Genomic DNA, 20,048 nt, shown 5'->3' on the forward strand with positions numbered 1-20,048 from the left:
TACGTTTGTGTTCTGTCGTATATGGTTGTGGTATGGAATGCCTATTATTATATTGTATACCTATTGTGTATTATTTTGTCAACATGTTGAAATTATACAATCTAAACGGGAAAGGAATTTAAGAATTGGTTTTATATTCTGTGTCCTGCTAGATTTGTTGTCAGTCTTTAAAGATGCTATTGATACATGTAAAGCCAAAGGCTTTACGAAAAAGAATGTCCCCTCATACAAGCGTTTGTGACGGATGAGGGTCATTATTGGAAGTAAAGCCGGAGGCTGAGCATGTATCAACCCACCCCTGTTGTTGAATTAGGGTCATATGGAAGTGTTATTCTTCTTTTTCACCCTCCCAGGTTGACATTTACTGACAACAAATAACTTTTAAACAATGATTATCCGGGTTCTTCGATGTGTACTTTTTGGAGCGTAGTGCTTGGTGTATTTTCCGGATCTATATAATTGCGGGCCGTATGCGCAGCGTCTGACAGACATGCTTTTGATACATGCTCAGCCTCCGGCTTTACTACCAATAATGACCCTCATCCGTCACAAACGCTTGGGTGAGGGGACATTTTGTATGTTATATTGTTTTTTAATCAGTAACAGGTTCATGTAAACCATGAGGTTCAACAGGAGCCAGGATTCACAGCAAGAAGCACACTCAGTGCCTAACACAACTATGTAATACACATGAAAAACACACAAAGATCTTATTTGTGGTAAAGAATTTCACCTGTGTTGTCAACAAACTGTGTGCTAATCTTAGCCCTCTCTGTGAAAAAGGTAGATGTGGATCTTAGAGAAATACCTACAAGCTATTCTGGGAGAAAGTGGTTTGAGAACTATTAATGAAAGCAAGTTGTTGGTTTTCTTCGTCATTAATATTGATATGATGATGGAGGTGGGTAAATAAATGACCCTCTGATCATTTCTTAGGTAGATGGATGGTGCTTTAATCATTGTAGAGAGATAATGATATAATAGCTGTAAATGGTTTTGCTCTTTAATTCTTTGAAGCAGTGAAAGTGTGGTTTTATCACTGGGTATGAAAATGAGCAGCCAGTCTAGGACTTACGCCTGAAACCACAATCTGGTATTGACCGATAGTATTGTTCAATTATTTTAAATGTATGTAAAAGGAAGGCATCTTATTGATCACTAATAGCCTTTGATTCTGAGGTAAACAGGTCAAAGGTTGCAAGGGATTGTTACGGGAAATTCTTCTTCTTTATATCTTTTGGAGGCTTTGTCCTCTGATCTTGCAAATTGGTGTATTGATTACTTTGTTGTAATGCTTTTTCCCCATGTTTTTCACAGATGCGTTTTAACAGTATGTAAACCATTCTGAGCAACACTGAGTTTTGTTATTTTGGTCAGGCTATTGCTATTAATTTAATGAACATTGGCTGTCATTCTGTTCTGAAATTTCCTTCGCCCAGAAACGAATTAATAATCTTGTTTGCTGGAATTGGGCATTACAGTGAAAGCGAGCGAACTTCATTGGTTAGTCCGACATCCATCATCCTTTGTCAGTTCTGTTCTGAAGAATTCTATTAACTAATTTTTGCTCCGCCTATTATTTATTCTCATTCTTTTCCTTACGTTTCTGTTATTGTGAAAATAAGTATGCTTAATTGTTACAAATATTTGCAGTTTAACTTCCATTGTTTATGAGAATTCTATATTTTATTACAGTTCATGTGAAATAAAACTAACAGAAGAATGCATAAAATTGCTATACGGAGATTCAGATAAATAGTTTAGGCTCAGAATATAGTTCCAGTTAAAGGTATGTTTGCTTCGCATTAAGGAACACCGAAACAAGGATAATAAGTAAATGCTCACACCCCGCTTGTAAAGAACACATGTGACTAGGCCCAATGGTCAAGAAAAAAATTTCTTAGGGGTCAGCCCTGAGTGGGACTGAATGCTCCAAGTAAGCTTTGTTTAAATAGCTGTGAGAAATTTATTTAGCCCTAATTTCAATTCAGTCAATTAACAATTATCTGTAAAGCAAATACACATTAAAATGATGGCACACATGATTTATTTCTTCACACCTATTTAAATTCCAATTCATCCCAAACTGTAAACTATCTTATATTTAACACACCCTCTATCCTTTTGCTATAATTAAAGAAGTGAAACTCCAGCTGCTGGAGCAGTATTGAATTCTCATTATACATACTTAGTTGGTCCTTTATTTGGCAAGGCAAGTGCCCAATTGCCAAAACAGCAATAACTTGCTCAACACGTTGAATAGAAATATTTGTTATGATATGACCCTTATGTCTAATTTAGTAATGCTCTATCATCAGTTCTGGTACAGTAGTATCGATAGATGCCTTTTTGAATGGTCACATCATGGTGCTGACAGCTTTATTACAAACATTTTTAGCCAACCTGAGCATAACATGCTCATGCTGTTGTGCTCAGGTGGGCTTTTGTGACTGACTTTTGTCCCTCTTTCATTGTGCATGGTCTGTTGTCAATATTTGCCTTGTGAACACTCTAGATGCCACATTTATTTCCCAGTCTTCATGAAACTTGCTCAGAACATTTTGTCCCAAAGATATCTCAGCCAAGTTCGAAAGAGTTTCATGTGGGATCAAAAGCTAATTAACTTGGTCATCTAAAATAAAAGGCTACCTGCTAGACACACTATCGAGGCCATATTTATTGCTAAATATACAGGTAACTTGGTCAGGACATATCTTCCAATGATATCAAACAAGAAATATCTTTAAAAAAGATATACGGCGTTGATTGTGGTTGGAGTTTATGAAAGGTAAAGAGTTCAAAGAATGAGATCAAGGATAGTGAATGCCTTTTTCTGTGCAGTTCTTAGCTGCATCACACGCAGTACGGGGTGTTACGCGGAGTTTTCGCGGCTTATTTTACATTATGAATGTCTTTTCTGTGCAGTTCTTAGCTGCATCACACGCAGTACGGGATGTTACGCGGAGTTTTCGCGGCTTATTTTACATTATTACATATTGCTGGTCATAAACCTATAGATACAAAACAGAAAACCAAAAGAAGAATGGAAGTGAAATTAAAACATATGAGTCAACCGGCCACACGCGAAGTATCAGTACATATTTTAAATATTTAAAAATACGCGCGTTCTTCGAACAAACCTGTTTTAGTTTGGTTTGTCGGGCATTGCTATTTGATTCGATTATTAACAGTATCGAGAATCATCGCGCTCATGCTTAATACATTAGTCAATATGGTGGAATAATTCTTGTTAAATTAATTAAAAATAATATTTAGCATGGTATTGTTGAAAACACATTAAGAATCTATTATTGACATACCATAATTATATCGCTGGATATTTTTATTTAACATCTTTCTGGTCTAAAGAAAATTCCAGATCACCTAGTTCACGCTATAGCGTCTTTATTATATAACGATTATTTTACTGACCGCGAATTCCGGTCAGCACAAGGTACTCGTGAAGACGCAGCGATGACCTGTATATAAACTCTGACATTAACACACTCTGCCCGCGAAATGACCCTGATACCTCGCGGGTTGAAATGCACTGCATTAAAGTGAGGCCTCGCTTCCACTGCTCTCTATACTTTAACATGTTAACATGTTGACAGGAATATGGAAGTCAGTACTAAATATGAAAACATAGCCTTAAGTACAAACGTTCTCGCGCTGGCAATCCTCTGAAAATAAAAGGTGCACGCATAAACTGTATTGATGTCGAGATTGAGTGTAAGACTGTTCTATCTATGAAGTCTTTTCATTAGAGATAAAATTGTTTCATGCTGAACACGCAGTAAAACAGTGTTACAAAGACGCGGACATGTCTCCAATGTTCTGGTCGTATGCTCATATCAGCCTATGGGATAAATGAAGTGTATTCATTCTGACCTAGCCGCGGAAATTTTATTGCATTTTATTAGGACAGTTACAAAGGTAAGGTAAGGTGAAAAGCTGGCGTATACAGCGACACTCTAGAGGCCACATTTATTGTCTTATCTTCATGAAACTTGGTCAGAAGATTCATCCCAATAAAATCTTGGACGAGTTCGAAAATGATGCCGGTTGGTTGAAAATATGGCCGCCAGGGGGCGGGGCATTGTTCCTGATATGGCAATAGTAAAACCTTGTTAACACTCTAGAGACCACATTTATTTTTTCGATCTTCATGAAACTTGGTCAGAAGATTTGTCCCAATGATATGTTGGATGAGTTCAAAAATGGTAGCGTTTGCTTGAAAAACATGGCTGCCAAGGGGCGGGGTTTTTCCTTATATGGCTATATATGGCTATAGTAAAATCTTGTTAACACTCTAGAGGCCACATTTATTGTCCTATCTTCATGAAACTTGGTCAGAAGATTCATCCCAATAATATCTTGGACGAGTTCGAAAATGAAGCCGGTTGGTTGAAAAATATGGCCGCCAGCGGGCGGAGCATTTTTCCTTCTATGGCTATATTTAAACCTTGTTAACACTCTAGAGGCAACATTTATTTTCCAATCTTCATGAAACTTGGTCAGAAGATTTGTCCCAATGATATCTTGGATGAGTTAGTAAATGGTAGCGTTTGCTTGAAAAACATGGCTGCCAAGGGGCAGGGCATTTTTCCTTATATGGCTATATATTGCTATAATAGTAAAATCTTGTTAACACTCTAGAGGTCACATGTATAGTCCGATCTTCATGAAACTTGGTCAGAAGATTCATTCCAATAAAATCTTGGACCAGTTCAAAAATGATGCCGGTTGGTTAAAAAACATGGCCACTACGGGGGCGGGGCATTTTTCCTTATATGGCTATAGTTAAACCTTGTTAACACTCTAGAGGTCACATTTATTTTCCGATCATCATGAAACTTGGTCAGAAGATTTGTCCCAATGATATCTTTGATGAGTTCGAAAATGGTTTTGGTTGCTTTAAAAACATGGCCACCAGGGCGGAACATTTTTCCTTATATGGCTATATATGGCTATAGTAAAACCTTGTTAACATTCTAGAGGCCACATTTATTGTCCAATCTTCATGAACTTTGGTCAGAAGATTGGTCTCAATAATATCTTGGATGAATTTGAAAATAATTATGTTTGCTTGAAAAACATGGCTTCCAAGGGGCCAGGCATTTTTCCTTATATCGCAAAAAATAATACAATAATATCTTGTTATCTCAGGTGAGCGACTTTGGGCCTTTCACGCCCTCTTGTTTTCAATTTTGTCAATTTATCCAAACGTGAAAAGGCCCCTTTAAAACGAAAAACAAAATTTGCAAAAATAATAATTGACCCGTTCTATCATAATTATACATTATATAGTGAAACTTAATAAAACTTGAGCCTTAACAACTCGAGACTCATTGAGTTTATTGCTAACAAATGGCCTTTTGGAGATTATTGCAAAATGTTATATCTGCTATATTTTAATGCCCTAACAGAGTGGGATGCATTAAGCATTGCACTTGTCTGTCCCTCCGTATGAAAGTATGTATTTCCAGGAGGCCAACAGCTCTCTGTACTATTTCTCAAATACTCCATCAAATAAAATCAAAAGTGATTCTTTTTTAACTTCTTATGTGTAAAAACCAAGAAACACTCAATTTTTATAAAATTTATTTCAAGGGACAGATGTTAACTATACACAACCATTGTTCAGCCAATCACTCACATAAAGGCAGAGAATCAAAACAAGAACACTCAAATGGAAATAGGCAATCCTTTCAAAATGAGAGGGAAAAAAAGAGACATGTTGTCAACTTCTTCATTTCAGCCTCGTTCTGGGAAAACTAGGTTTAATGCAAGAGCGCAGTGTCATCCCAGATTAGCCAGTGAAGTCCCAACATGCTAATCTGGGACGACACTTTCCGCTTTTATGGAGCTGTCATTTATAAAAAGTCCCTTCTGAACAATAATCCAGTTAAGGCGAAAAGTGTCAATTCTGATTAGCCTGTGTAGACTGCAAATGCATCAAGCCCATTTTTACATCGAAGCTTGCAAAGTCCACTATCTCACACACCAAGAGCTGAGCAATTCGAAAACATTTGATGGATATGCACAGACATGAATAAAATACAGGATAACATAAAATGTACATCAGTTAAAATACAACATATAAAATAAGTCTTCCATTACGTCTACTAACAAACTTTTATAACCTTTTAAAACTAAGGTATTCAATTTAAATATTAGAACAAAAATGAAACATTTTGACAACAAAACTTGTTTCTATAATCTCTTTTATGAAAGTATTTTAAGAATATTTGAATGCATATACCATTACATGTACCGTAAATACTTGGGTCATTAGTAGAGATTAAAAAATAAATAAATAAATAAATCGCTTAAAAAATAAGTTTGCTGGTGGGTCATCAGTAGAGATAAAAAAATAAATAAATTGCTTAAAAAATAAGTTTGCTGGTAGATCTATCATCGTGGCAATACCTTTAACAATGGTTGTTTGATGCTAATGGCGTTATGCTGTAGAGAAAACTCTAATCAGTGGGAAGACATATGACAGTTATTAAGGTCAATGTTGATAATTTTCTTTAAATTAATTCAAATTTATCATTATATAATGAAATTCTTTATCATTTGTACTTTTTTATTGCATACCATATTTGTTGTGTGCTATAGTTACAAAATGTTCACTTGCTGTTTGGAAAAATAGAAAATCATCTATATTAAATAAATTCTATGTTAAACCAAATCTACATACTCAAATTACTTTCAGCCTTGCTTTTGGCTTTCATCATTTATCACGATATTCACTAAATTCAAATATATTTCATTCAATCTCTTACAAAACCAAATATTCCACTTCCAATGATCTGTTATATGTTCATCTTACACCATGTTCATTTCAAGTACAAGTATGATTAAAAAACAAGGGCTGTTTGTAAAACATGCATGCCCCCCATATGGGCTGTCCGTTGTAGTGGCAGCCATTGTGTGAATACGTTTTTTGTCACTGTGACCTTGACCTTTGACCTAGTGACCTGAAAATCAATAGGGGTCATCTGCGAGTCACGATCAATGTACCTATGAAGTGTCATGATCTTAGGCAAAAGCGTTCTTGAGTTATCATCCGAAAATCATTTTACTATTTCGGGTCACCATGACCTTGACCTTTGACCTTGTGACCTCAAAATCAATAGGGGTCATCTGCGAGTCATGATCAATCTACCTGTGAAGTTTCATGATCCTAGGCATATGTGTTCTTGAGTTATCAACCAAAAACCATTTTACTATTTCGGGTCACCGTGACCTTGACCTTTGACCTAGTGACCTCAAAATCAATAGGGGTCATCTGCGAGTCATGATCAATCTACCCATGAAGTTTCATGATCCTAGGCGTATGCATTCTTAAGTTATCATCCGGAAACCATTTTACTATTTCGGGTCACCTGTGACCTTGACCTAGTGACCTCAAAGGGGTCATCTGCGAGTCATGATCAATCTACCCATGAAGTTTCATGATCCTAGGCGTATGTGTTCTTGAGTTATCATTCAAAAACCATTTTACTATTTCGGGTCACCGTGACCTTGACCTTTGACCTAGTGACCTCAAAATCAATAGGGGTCATCTGCAAGTCATGATCAATGTACCTATGAAGTTTCATGATCCTAGGCCCAAGCGTTCTTGAGTTATCGTCTGACAACCACCTGGTGGACGGACCGACAGACCGACCAACAGACCGACATGAGCAAAGCAATATACCCCCTCTTCTTTGAAGGGGGGCATAAAAATATATGCAAGAAATCCAAAATTTTAAACCACAAACCTTACCTCATTTCATCAAAAAAACATTCAACATACTTCCTTCAAATCTTCTTTTTGCTTGGTTTCATTTATCTGGCACTTAAAGTAAATGGGTAAATCAGCAGCATCCTCAGTATGTAAATTAAATGTCCCATATCACAGGACATTAATCCGTACATTTTGGACAGCATACTCACAGGGTGGTTGGACCATATGTATTGGTTGAACAACTGTTCAGGGCTGTAGAACCTAAACATGAAAACGCAGCACAAAACAAAATAACATAATGTAAAAAGTATTTGAGACAAACTGACGAAAGGGGATTTCACATGAAACATGTTGCATAATAAATATTAAATAATATGCAAGTACATACAAGTTGTGATGGGCATACCTTTCACATTAAACAATGTTCTGATAAAAATAATTAATAACACACAAAATAAGATGCACAGTACAGTAAACATTCTCAAAGAAATTCTTGGAAAAAAATATAAGGTATAAATGACACATGACTTTGTACAAAAGATCCTCTTGACACGCCAAAAATGATTGTACAATAACAGAAAAAAGATGGTTAAGTGATTTGAGCCAAATAAACTTTTTTCTTGTATGATCAGTATTGATTGATGATCACTGGTATAGATTTCAGTTGTCTTAATATAGTATAAATGTGTCATGTTCTGAGAAAACTGGGCTTAATGCATGTGCGTAAAGTGTCGTCCCAGATTAGCCTATGCAGTCCGCACAGGCTAATCAGGGACGACACTTTCAGCCTAAATTTGATTTTCGGTCAGGAGGGACTTCCTAAAAATACCATAAGAGGAAATTGTCATCCCTGATTAGCCTGTGTGGACTGCACAGGCTAATCTCGGACGACACTTTACACACATGCTTTAAGCCTAGTTTTTTCAGAACAAGACACAAATGAATTTTTTATAATTATTTGTTTCTAATTAAATATGCGTCTTTGAACATATTTTTAAGAAGAAGAATTCAAATTTTAAGTTTACAATTCAAAGATACTATATCAAATCCTTTAAGAAAATTAATAAAGATATTATCTATAATTTTAATTATAAATCTATTATTTTAATCCTCTAACTGCAATCCAAGAATAAATAACTAGAACATAATACAGTAGCTTTGCAGAAGGTAGAGCATTTGAACAAACTCATAATTTATTCATATTCAACTTACTATTAGCATGGAAGTTTTAAAGAAATTCTCCACAAAAAAACATGGGTATTTGTGTTATAAAAAATTAACAAGGGCTGTTTGTAAAACATGCATGCCCCCCTATATGGGCTATAAGTTGTAGTAGCAGCCATTGTGTGAATACGTTTTTTGTCACTGTGAACAATGGTGGTGGTGTGGTGTGGTGTGGTGTGGTGTGGTGTGGTGTGGTGTGGTGTGGTGTGGTGTGGTGGTGGTGGTGGTGGTGGTGGTTACAATAACAATACTTAAGAATGATCAAATGGGAAAAGGTAACCTAGCACTGGCAGTATATATGGGGCTCATTTACAGGTCATATTTGGAATCTCTGCTGTAAAATGAGATTTTAAATGAATTTAAGGGAGGCAAATGCTGTAACAATAAGAACATGCATAAACGGTAGTTGTTTCCCTTGTTTGAACCATGCTAAATCCTTAAAATGCCTATTTCCAGTAACTGTGACCTTCACCTGTGACCTTGACCTTTGATCTAGTGACCCTAAAAATCAATAGGGGTCATCTGCGAGTCATGATCAATGTACCTATGAAGTTTCATGATCCTAGGCCCAAGCGTTCTTGCGTTATCGTCTGACAACCACCTGGTGGACGGACCGACCGACAGACAGACAGACAGACCGACATGAGCAAAGCAATATACCCCCTCTTCTTCGAAGGGGGGGCATTAAAATAAATAAATAAAGGCACTTAAAATACAATATTTAACAGTTTAAGATATAAATCAGTCAATTGGTTCAATAAATTACTATTTTACAAATATCTAACAAAACAACTGTCATAAAGTTGGCATAAACAAACGGAAAAACTTGTCCTCAATAAATCATACATATCTAGTACTTATGATACATTAACAAATATATTTTAAAAACTATCAAGAAAATGTTTTGGGTAAATTACAAAGAAAATTGAAAAACCTCAATAATAATAAAATGTATGATCTGTGACTTTCGTGTGGTTTTGAATTCATGGTCTTTATGGATCGTGCAATAAAGCTCTTATACGCACTAAGAGCTAATACACTTATTTAAAAATCGTTATATTTTATAATTAAAAATCATCTAGTTTTTACAAAATTTGCAGAAAAACATAGCCCATCAACTAAAAGTCTTAATCTTATGCTTTATACAGAGACTCATGTTAGACGAGTACTTTATTGATTAACCAATAAATATACAAAATCTGTGATGCAAATGAAAATTTTTTTAAAGGATTTTTCATACATAAACCCAAATTCATAATTATTTAAAGGTGTATTTCATTTCTTTCCATGAAATATATGCTCCATATTTTGTGTTTGTTACTCTGGGATTTTTTTTAAACAAATTTTAGACATACTAATACAATCAATAAAAACTTTTCCTGATAAACTGATAATAACAAACAAAACCTGTTATGCTACTGACAATTTTATACCATAATTGATCCCTTATTTACCAGTATTATTAAAGAAAGATGCGTTTTTTTCTCACAAAAAGAATACTACTACATATTTTTTGTTTTTTATCAATTTAAAAATATCCACCTTTGCGAAGTTCTTTCTTAAATATACGCATGGTTAAAAGTCCAAAAACCAAATCTCTACAGCTAATATATAAAGACAAAGTCATTTCTGCTAATACCTACAGACACCAACAGAAGCTCTGTTCAACGTTAAAGGGTATTAGAAATCCATTTGATTAGATTGACAAATATGGGTAAAAAAAAAAATATGTGTAAACATTTTCATCGGTATAACATAGAAAGCTATATTTTAATCCTACAAGAACATCTGAATAAAGTGTTGAATTAACTTAAATAAATCAGAAGTAAAAAAAATTGTGACAATAGTATCTTTAACCACATTGCATAGTCTTTAACCAACAAAACACATGTCTAACTCTCAATTTTGTAAAACAGGCAACAATCAATATACTTTATAAAATAAAATTGCACTTATCTTACAGGCTGTAATTTGAAAAAAATCGTTAAAGTGTTTACAAGGAAATGGTATAAAAACTCACTCTAGTTAACCCTTTGCATGCTGGGACATTTGTTGTCTGTAAAATGTCGTCTGCTGAATTTCTTAAATTAGCATTTTCTTCGATTTTTTTCAAAGAATACTATCAGAATAGCAAACAGTTTGAATCCTGATGAGACGTCACATTCTGCTGCGTCTCATCTGGATCCAAACTGTTTGCAAAGGTCTTCAAAATTTGGTTCCAGCACTGAAAGAGTTAAAGTATCACAACAAGAAGCAAACATAAATGTATTTGTGACCACTCAACATAGACTAACAGCACAAACAACAGTCTACAAAAATCTGGTGTTAAAAATGATGAGAATACAAACCTAGAGGCAAATACTACAAAATACTCATCGATGTATGTCAAACAAAACAATGTAATTTACTGAGGTAGACTAACAGGTTTGATGTTTTTTGCACATTCAACTTTTATAGATTTTAAGCTTCTTGGGGTTTTTCAGATAAACTCATAATATTTATGACAAACAGTTGGCAAACATATTTAAATAGCAACAAATAGTTAAATGGTAACAACTCCTCACAATTCCATTTAAATAATAGATCAATCGAGCCTTACATTTCTATGAACATGTATTCTCATGGCAGTACATCATACCCCACTTACACAGAATCACAAGCCAAAGTGAAACAGTTTGAAATACAATAATTAAAATGGTGTTCATGCAAGGTAGACGTTCAAAAGAATCAAACAACAGAAGACTGGAAGATTAGGCAAACATTAGTTTTCTCCCCTCAATACTTTTCACTGTTTTCACAAAGGAGACCAATTTTTATAAAATATATAGCCATCAAAATGTCTATACAAATCCTTAACACACCTTTGTGGTAGACCATTCCAGTACAGACATGGTATTCTACAGTCAGTAACATCCTTAAAACTCCAAACTCAACCATTTCCCCTCCATAAATGCCACTCTAAAAGCTTGCAATCTGCGCAAAATCCTTTCATTTAGAATCCTGGCACGTAACAGTAAGCAACCATGGCCGACATAACTATGTAGAAGACCCACAAAAATGTGAAAAAAACAGCGGTTAACATTCTCCCCCTCTTGGCACCTCCAAGTTCTCCACCCACAAACCTTGTGCGCCGAAACATCAGCACCGCTATACAAAACACAGCCTCGATACAGAACAAGGTCACAGAGAAAGCTAGTGTGCCTGGGTCCACCACAAAGGGCTCGCCAATCGCTGCATGGTACACTGCTGCTATTGTCCAGGCGATTCCGATACCGAGGAACACATTAACTGCGTTACTGCCCGTCACATTGCCAATGGAAGAGTCAGCGTACTTGTCGTTCATGGCTGCGACTTTGCTGGCAAAGGTGTCTGAAGAGAAATAAGATTGATTTATTCTAAATTGCACTACATAATTAAATATTGATTATTCTTCCAACATGACGTTATTCTATTTTTACAACAAACATTTATTAAACCAACTTTAACAAATGAATTACCCACCTGGTACACTGGTTCCTAGCGCGACGAATGAGATGGCGGTGATGGAGTCTTTGAGACCGATGCTGCAGCCAAATGCTGCAGCCAGGTCCCCGATGAATGCTGTCAGTATGCCAATCATTATAATGGACGATGCGAAACAGGCCCAGCCTCCCCAGTAGTCTGAAAGTAGACCATAGTGTTAGTGAAGGTACATATGAGCCTCTCTCTGGCAAAATGGGGCTTAATGCATATGCATAAAGTTAAGTCTGCACAGGTTAATCAATGGCGACACTGTCCACTTATATGGTACTTTTGTTTGAAACAAGTATCTTCATAGTAAGACTCCAGGTGAGGAAAAAAGTGTTGTCCCCAATTAGCCTGTGGGAATCATTTCATGCCCTTTGACTTTTAAATTGTGACCTTGATCTTTTACTAAGGAACACGGGAGATGTATAACACACATGGTATGGCAATAGAGAAAATGTTATATTAAATGCCATTAAGGCATTCAAAAGTTAAAAAGCAGAAAGAATTAGACATGTCACAGACACTTATGCCACAGGCTCAGCAGACAAATCAACAGGTCCGTCTGGAGCTACGCTGATTGCATGTGGCATGTGACCCATTTGTGCATGATGCAGCTCATATATCTTATTTAACACTTGCCTAATAAATATTTCATAAATAACTGAGTCTCACTCTGGTGAGTTCAGTGCTTAAAGTGTAATACCAGATTAGCCTGTGCAGCTTGCACCGGCTAAACAGGGATAACACATTTTGCCTACACAAGATTTTCGCTAAGAGAGTTCCTTTCATAATAAAATGCAATACAAGCGTTAAGTTTTGTCCCAGATTAGGCTGTGTTGACTGCACAGGCTAATCTTGTATAATACTTTACGCACGAGCATTAAACCCCCTTTCCCCAGAATGAGGCTCAAATATCGGTACAAGACGAAGCCCAAACAATTGTGCCAAGCACTTACCTGTAGGAGGTATGAGTGCAAAGAGAACCTTCCAGAAGAGAGTGAGGAAGTGCATCACGTAGTCGGAGCAGGAGGGCAGCTTCTCCTCAGCATCTACCTCCTCATCATCACCTGAAACAGCGGCACAGCGGGGCGTGTGAGAGGGAATGACCATGGGACATGAAACAGTGGCATCGAGTCCGAGATTCATAAATGACGATAATCATACATTTAAACAAAAAGTTTACTGTATAATTACTTATTTTATTTTTCATGCTTTTAGTTCAGTTTAAAACCGTTTTTGTTTTTTTAATTTAAAACGGACATCTAGTTTTTTTAAAGTCAAAAACAGTAAGATTTGTTTTATATCATAAGCATACAATTTTTCTAAATTACTTTTTACTTGTTATGTAAAAGTATAAATATTTAATAATTAATACATATATATAATATTTTCAATAGACTCTAGACCATGCAGTGCAGTGTATAGTTTGGAATCCCCCTGCAATACAATAATCCAAAATATACTCACATTTGCAGCAAGAGAGATTTCATCTAAAGCTTGTGATCACAATGCTCATATAATGCATGACTACAAGCAAGCTCTTGAATCATAGGTCCTATTCATTTAGTAACAAAGTTTGAATTATTAATGCATCTCTGTAATCTGAATAATTAGTCTATGTTAATTTCAAGATATAACTGAAAAGATGAGTAATAGTAACATCAGCAAGACCCCTGTATGTCAATGTTCAGCCATATAGAGTTTACAGTACCAATCGAGTAGTCTTGAAAAGATCATTCTAATAAAAAAAATTAACCTGCTTTTATGTCGACATTTAGTGCCTAGCTTAACAATTCTGAAACCTCATAAGTTATTTTATGTTATTTCAATCTAATTATTGTACTATAATTTTCTCAAAATTAGAATTATTACTTGTGCTGGTGGGTAACCAACGTGATGTTATCTTGAGATGGCAACTGACTTCTTCATTCAGAAATCATCTATGGGACATTAGATGTTCTTGAAATTAAATAAATAGCAAAATTGAAACTGCATCGAAAAGTATCAAGCGCTAATACCTGGTTAAATTTTCACTTTTCAAACGCATAAAGCACGTCAGAGAATACATATACATGTCTACTTTGGGACCTGTCTACTCTTACCAAAAATCATTTGTCAAATTAACGACATTCTATAGAAATTCTTAGAACCAACATGATAACACAAATTTTCAGAAATACAATTTGTTTCCTCTGTCTCCTTTACATTTTCTCTAAACAGAAGCAACTTCATCATAACATGAACTTTTTAAACTACACAATTCCATTACAACTAGTTCTACTAATTTTAAATCATGTACATGTTTGACCTTTGGTCTTTAATTTGACCCTAAAAAAGCTCATCATAAGTATGTTTTCCTCAGTTGAGCTTTAAATGTAGTCTACCGGTAATCTACAATAAAATGTGTACAGAAGTCAGAAATGTTGTGAAAGTCAGAAAATAGGTTATATCATATTGTCCAGAATTTCAGATTCACAGCAGTTCAAAGAAGACAATCTACAGGGGTATGCTCTATTTCTCTAAATAAATCCATAAGCGGGACAAACAACTTAAACCTCTGGCCTACATATAACTGAAGCTTTTACATCCCCATCCATCATTTAAAGAGAACTCACAATGATAAAATTGTCTTAATACAAACATTAGTTCTTTATATTCCAGATAGTTTCTCCTATTTTTTTTATCCCCCGCCATAGGCGGAGGGATATAGTTTTGGCTTTGTCCGTCTTTCCGTCTGTCCGGCACTTTTGTGTCCGGAGACATATCTTGGAAGTGCTTTGGCGGATTTCATTAAAACTTGGTATGAGTATATATATATATATATGGACAAGAGGATGATGCATGCCAAATGGCATGGTACACCATCTGTTAATAACAGAGTTATGGACTTATGTATCTAAAAAAATGCTTTTTTAGCTGATTTAACATTTTTGTGTCCAGAAGCATATTGGCGGGGGATATCAATTCAACGAATTTGCTTGTAGAGCTTACAACAGGCCTATATCCACAACTATAGTTAAGAACAAGTGCTGTTTGTAAAACATGCATGCCCCCCATATGGGCTGTCCGTTGTAGTGGCAGCCATTGTGTGTATACGATTTTTGTCACTGTGACCTTGACCTTTGACCTAGTGACCTAAAAATCAATAGGGGTCATCTGCGAGTCACGATCAATGTACCTATGAAGTGTCATGATCCTAGGCAAAAGCGTACTTGAGTTATCATCCGAAAATTATTTTACTATTTCAGGTCACCGTGACCTTGACCTTTGACCTTGTGACCTCAAAATCAATAGGGGTCATCTGCAAGTCATGATCAATCTACCTATGAAGTTTCATGATCCTAGGCGTATGCGTTCTCGAGTTATCATCCGAAAACCATTTTACTATTTCGGGTCACCGTGACCTTGACCTTTGACCTAGTGACCTCAAAATCAATAGGGGTCATCTGCGAGTTATGATCAATCTACCCATGAAGTTTCATGATCCTAGGCGTATGCATTCTTGAGTTATCATCCGGAAACCATTTTACTATTTCGGGTCACCGTGACCTTGACCTTTGACCTAGTGACCTCAAAATCAATAGGGGTCATCTGCAAGTCATGATCAATCTACCCATGAAGTTTCATGATCCTAGGCGTATGCGTTCTTGAGTTATCATTCAAAAACCATTTTACTATTTCGGGTCACCATGACCTTGACCTTTGACCTAGTGACCTCAAAATCAATAGGGGTCATCTGCGAGTCATGATCAATGTACCTATGAAGTTTCATGATCCTAGGCCCAAGCGTTCTTGAGTTATCGTCTGACAACCACCTGGTGGACGGACCGACAGACCGACCGACAGACCGACATGAGCAAAGCAATATACCCCCTCTTCTTCGAAGGGGGGCATAAATATAGTTAAGATAATGGAAATAAGTCAAAACTATAGAAGAATAGATGATGAACAGAATTACAGTGACTTTCTCATAAGCTTTCCTTTTAACAATTCCAAAAAAATATATATTAATATTACTTAAATGAATAATCATATTTAATTTCTATTGTAAAAGAATATCATATTTATATCAGCAGAAGATAGTCTAGCCACCAGCCCATAAAAATTAATGAACAGTGTAATGCAAAAATGTTTGTTTTGCCATATGAGGCCAGGAGAGGTGAGAAGCAACCTTCTTCCCAAGGCAAGACAGCAAAACCTTGTGTGACTTAAGTGCGGACAGTGTAGCACCTGACCAGACTGCGTGGATGCGCAGGATGGTCTGGAGCTATGCCAGCCGCCTAGGGGATATGCACCATTTCTGCATGACACGGCTCATATTGAATACGTGGAAGATGTTAACCCTTTGCATGCTGGGAAATTTGTTGTCTGCTAAAATGTCGTCTGCTGAATTTGTAAAATAAGCATTTTCTTTCAAAGAATACTATTAGAATAGCAAACAGTTTGGATCCAGATGAGACGCCACGTTTTGTGGCGTCTCATCTGGATCCAAACTGTTTGCAAAGGCCTTCAAAATTCGGTTCCAGCACTGAAAGGGTTAAGCCACCAGCCAGTAAATATCATTCTAATGGTTATGCTGTAGAAGGAGAGGTTTACATGGAGTTACCAGTTTCATTATTTCTCTCTGTTCTCTCATTATCTGTGAAAAGAAACAGACGTATTATATTTTTCTGTAACACTTGAACATTTTCACAATACAAGGTAAATTTGTTTGCTGATGATCAAAAATCAGTATTTACTATTTGTTGTATTTATGATCAAAAAGTAGATGCAGTTATGAATTTAACAAGGGCATCAATCAGTGTCAGGTTATCAGCATAATATCATTTTAACATTGTTTGAACACATACTGTACCATTAAAAAACAGACACTTGCCAAGAATCCTTGTGAAACCTAGCTCAATATCAATGCAGCTAATTACTACTATGTCAGACTGATGTCATACCATGCCCATAGGATTTGTATGAGGCGGCTTTCATTGCCAACTCACTAGTGCCAATAATTACAACATCATGTCTGTAATTTCCACTCTCCGTTTTCAGTCTCTTTGCTAACTGCCACAAGAAATGCTTAGCGTATTTATGGTTATTTATGAGAACTTTACAGCATTACATTGGCAACATATATAATTCCCAAGAAAATCTTAGTACAGTATGCATGTCAAATTTGTGTCTGATAATACTTATCAGATCTGGATTACGCTAAAATTTTATTTGTAAATTACTACAACTTGCGTGGGTGCTGTTACAACACACTGATTTGGATTAAACTTCCTTTTTGTGAAATCTGTGCAACTCATAAATTGACAAAGTCATGTCCAGAAATTGGTGCAATACGTGCATCAGAACAAGTACAGTGACTTTTAATTGTACTATTGATATGAACCTTGCTCTGAAAAAAATGGGCTTAATGTGTGCACGTTAAGTGTCGTCCCAGATTAGCCTATGCAGTCGAAACAGGCTAATAAGGAAAGACACTCCACATAGACTGGACTTCGATTAACCCTTTGCATTACGGGAAATTTGTCGTCTGCTAAAATGTCTTCTGCTGAATTAAAAAATTAGCATTTTCTTCAATTTTTTTCAAAAAACACTATCAGAATAGCAAACAGTTTGCATCCTGATGAGACGCCATGTTCTGTGGTGTCTCATCTGGATCCATACTGTTTGCAAAGGCCTTCAAAATACAGTTTCAGCACTGAAAGGGATTTCCATTAAACGAATAATTCCAACATTTTACACACATGCAATAAACCCTTTTTTCCATAGCAAGGTTCGTATTATTTTGAGACACTGAATTTCTTATTGTTCAAATGTGTCAGAGAATTGAACAACATTTTCTATTGAGATTTAGTGACAACTTTTTTGCAACACTTGTCACATTACATAAACAACACTAAAAGGCTCCTCTCAACTATGAAAGCACAATAATCGCCCAAAAGCAAGTGAAATCAAGGTGGCCATTTTACTAAGGCTACAACAAATTGATCATTTCTTCAACGGAATTCAGCCACTAAAATATCGTAGTAAGAGAGCAATTTTTTTTCTATTGTCAATTTTAAAGAAATGAGTGCTAAATAGCTATGATAACAAATTGTGTCTACATTTTATGATAATTTCTTTCAAACCCATACAATTAAGAATTCCTATAATCTGGCCCAGTTTGGGTGCTTGATGGATGTGTTTATTGTTAAAATACGAAAAGTAAGCAAATTTTGTCTTAAACATATATAGACTTAACCAATGAATTGGAAAAACACCACTGTTTATTTGAAATTTGGAGGGGGGTGTGGGAGAATTAACACTTGTTAACCAAATACAAAATGAATATTTACTTTCATTTTACAATTTTGTGGTACAGCTGACAAAAAAAAAAACACTGTTTATTTGAAATTTGGATACAGAGAAAAATGAAAACATGTAATTAACACAATACAATATTAATATCTTTCTTTAATTTTACAATGTTTTGATACAGCAAAGCCAACTAACATCTGATGAATGTGTTATGACCTAAGTGACATTTAAATGTTTGTGAGAAAATTAGTACAAGGAAGAACACAGTCAAGCCCTACAGTGAATATGGGTGTTTTCAAGAGTTTAGAGGGCAATTATTTATTGTGTGTGACAGAGGAATTAAGGCAGATACAACAGTTCCACTATCTAATTATTAACTTTGTTCACTTTGTTAGCACAATGTGTAAACAGCTACTGTCGTAAGCAACAGACCTCTTTTTAATTCTTAAATGAAGAAAACAGGGTCATGTCATCAATAATATAACACGGAAGCAACCAATAAATAATTGCTTATTACAAAGAAATGCAATCTAGTGACCTGAAAATCAATAGGGGTCATCTGCAAGTCATGATCAATGTACCTATGAAGTGTCATGATCCTAGGTAAAAGCGTTCTTGAGTTATCATCCGGAAACAATTTTACTGTTTCGAGTCACCGTGACCTTGACCTTTGACCTAGTGACCTGAAAATCAATATGGGTCATCTGCGAGTCATGATCAATGTACCTATGAAGTTTCATGATCCTAGGCGTAAGCATTCTTGAGTTATCATCCGGAAACCATTTAACTATTTCGGGTCACCGTGACCTTGACCTTTGACCTAGTGACCTCAAAATCAATAGGGGTCATGTGCGAGTCATGATCAATCTACCCATGAAGTTTCATGATCCTATGCATATGTATTCTTGAGTTATCATCCGGAAACCATTTTACTATTTCGGGTCACCGTGACCTTGACCTTTGTCCTACTGACCTTAAAATCAATAGGAGTCATCTGCTAGTCATGATCTATCTGCCTATGAAGTTTCATGATCCTAGGCGTATGCGTTCTTGAGTTACCATCCGGAAACCATTTTACTATTTCGGGTCACCGTGACCTTGACCTTTGACATAGTGACCTCAAAATTGATAGGGGTCATCTGCAAGTCCTGATCATCTGCTAGTCATGATCTATCTACCTATGAAGTTTCATGATACTAGGCATATGCGTTCTTGAGTTATCATCCGGAAACCATTTTACTTTTTTGGGTCACCATGACTTTGACCTAGTGACCTCAAAATC

General features: G+C 35.9%; 1 protein-coding gene and 2 long non-coding RNA genes across 9 annotated transcripts in view; 1 reads left to right on the plus strand and 2 right to left on the minus strand.

Moving 5' to 3' along the window:
* LOC127875154 (sodium/calcium exchanger 3-like) overlaps positions 1-20,048 on the minus strand; it is a 216,085-nt gene that overhangs the window by 100,728 nt on the left and 95,309 nt on the right. For 4 of the 7 annotated variants that reach the window (XM_052420007.1, XM_052420004.1, XM_052420006.1 and 1 more), the window contains 4 exons: positions 17,076-17,108; positions 13,426-13,536; positions 12,464-12,622; positions 5,588-12,331 (listed from right to left, as the gene is read on the minus strand). In XM_052420007.1, the coding sequence (XP_052275967.1) occupies positions 11,955-12,331; positions 12,464-12,622; positions 13,426-13,536; positions 17,076-17,108 (680 nt within the window). In that variant the 3' untranslated portion in view covers positions 5,588-11,954. Of the gene's footprint in view, positions 1-5,587; positions 12,332-12,463; positions 12,623-13,425; positions 13,537-17,075; positions 17,109-20,048 lie in introns of those variants that run through there. The other 3 variants (XR_008047309.1, XR_008047310.1, XM_052420005.1) reach the window with 3 other exon arrangements.
* Positions 6,959-16,366, plus strand: LOC127875184 (uncharacterized). Its single transcript, XR_008047320.1, has 2 exons — positions 6,959-7,099; positions 15,718-16,366. It is a non-coding gene; the product is annotated as an uncharacterized LOC127875184 (long non-coding RNA).
* Positions 15,863-16,881, minus strand: LOC127875180 (uncharacterized). Its single transcript, XR_008047314.1, has 2 exons — positions 16,164-16,881; positions 15,863-16,018 (listed from the first exon to the last, which is right to left on the minus strand). It is a non-coding gene; the product is annotated as an uncharacterized LOC127875180 (long non-coding RNA).

Source organism: Dreissena polymorpha, chromosome 3 (assembly GCF_020536995.1).
Source record: "Dreissena polymorpha isolate Duluth1 chromosome 3, UMN_Dpol_1.0, whole genome shotgun sequence".
Taxonomy (NCBI): Eukaryota; Metazoa; Mollusca; class Bivalvia; order Myida; family Dreissenidae; genus Dreissena; species Dreissena polymorpha.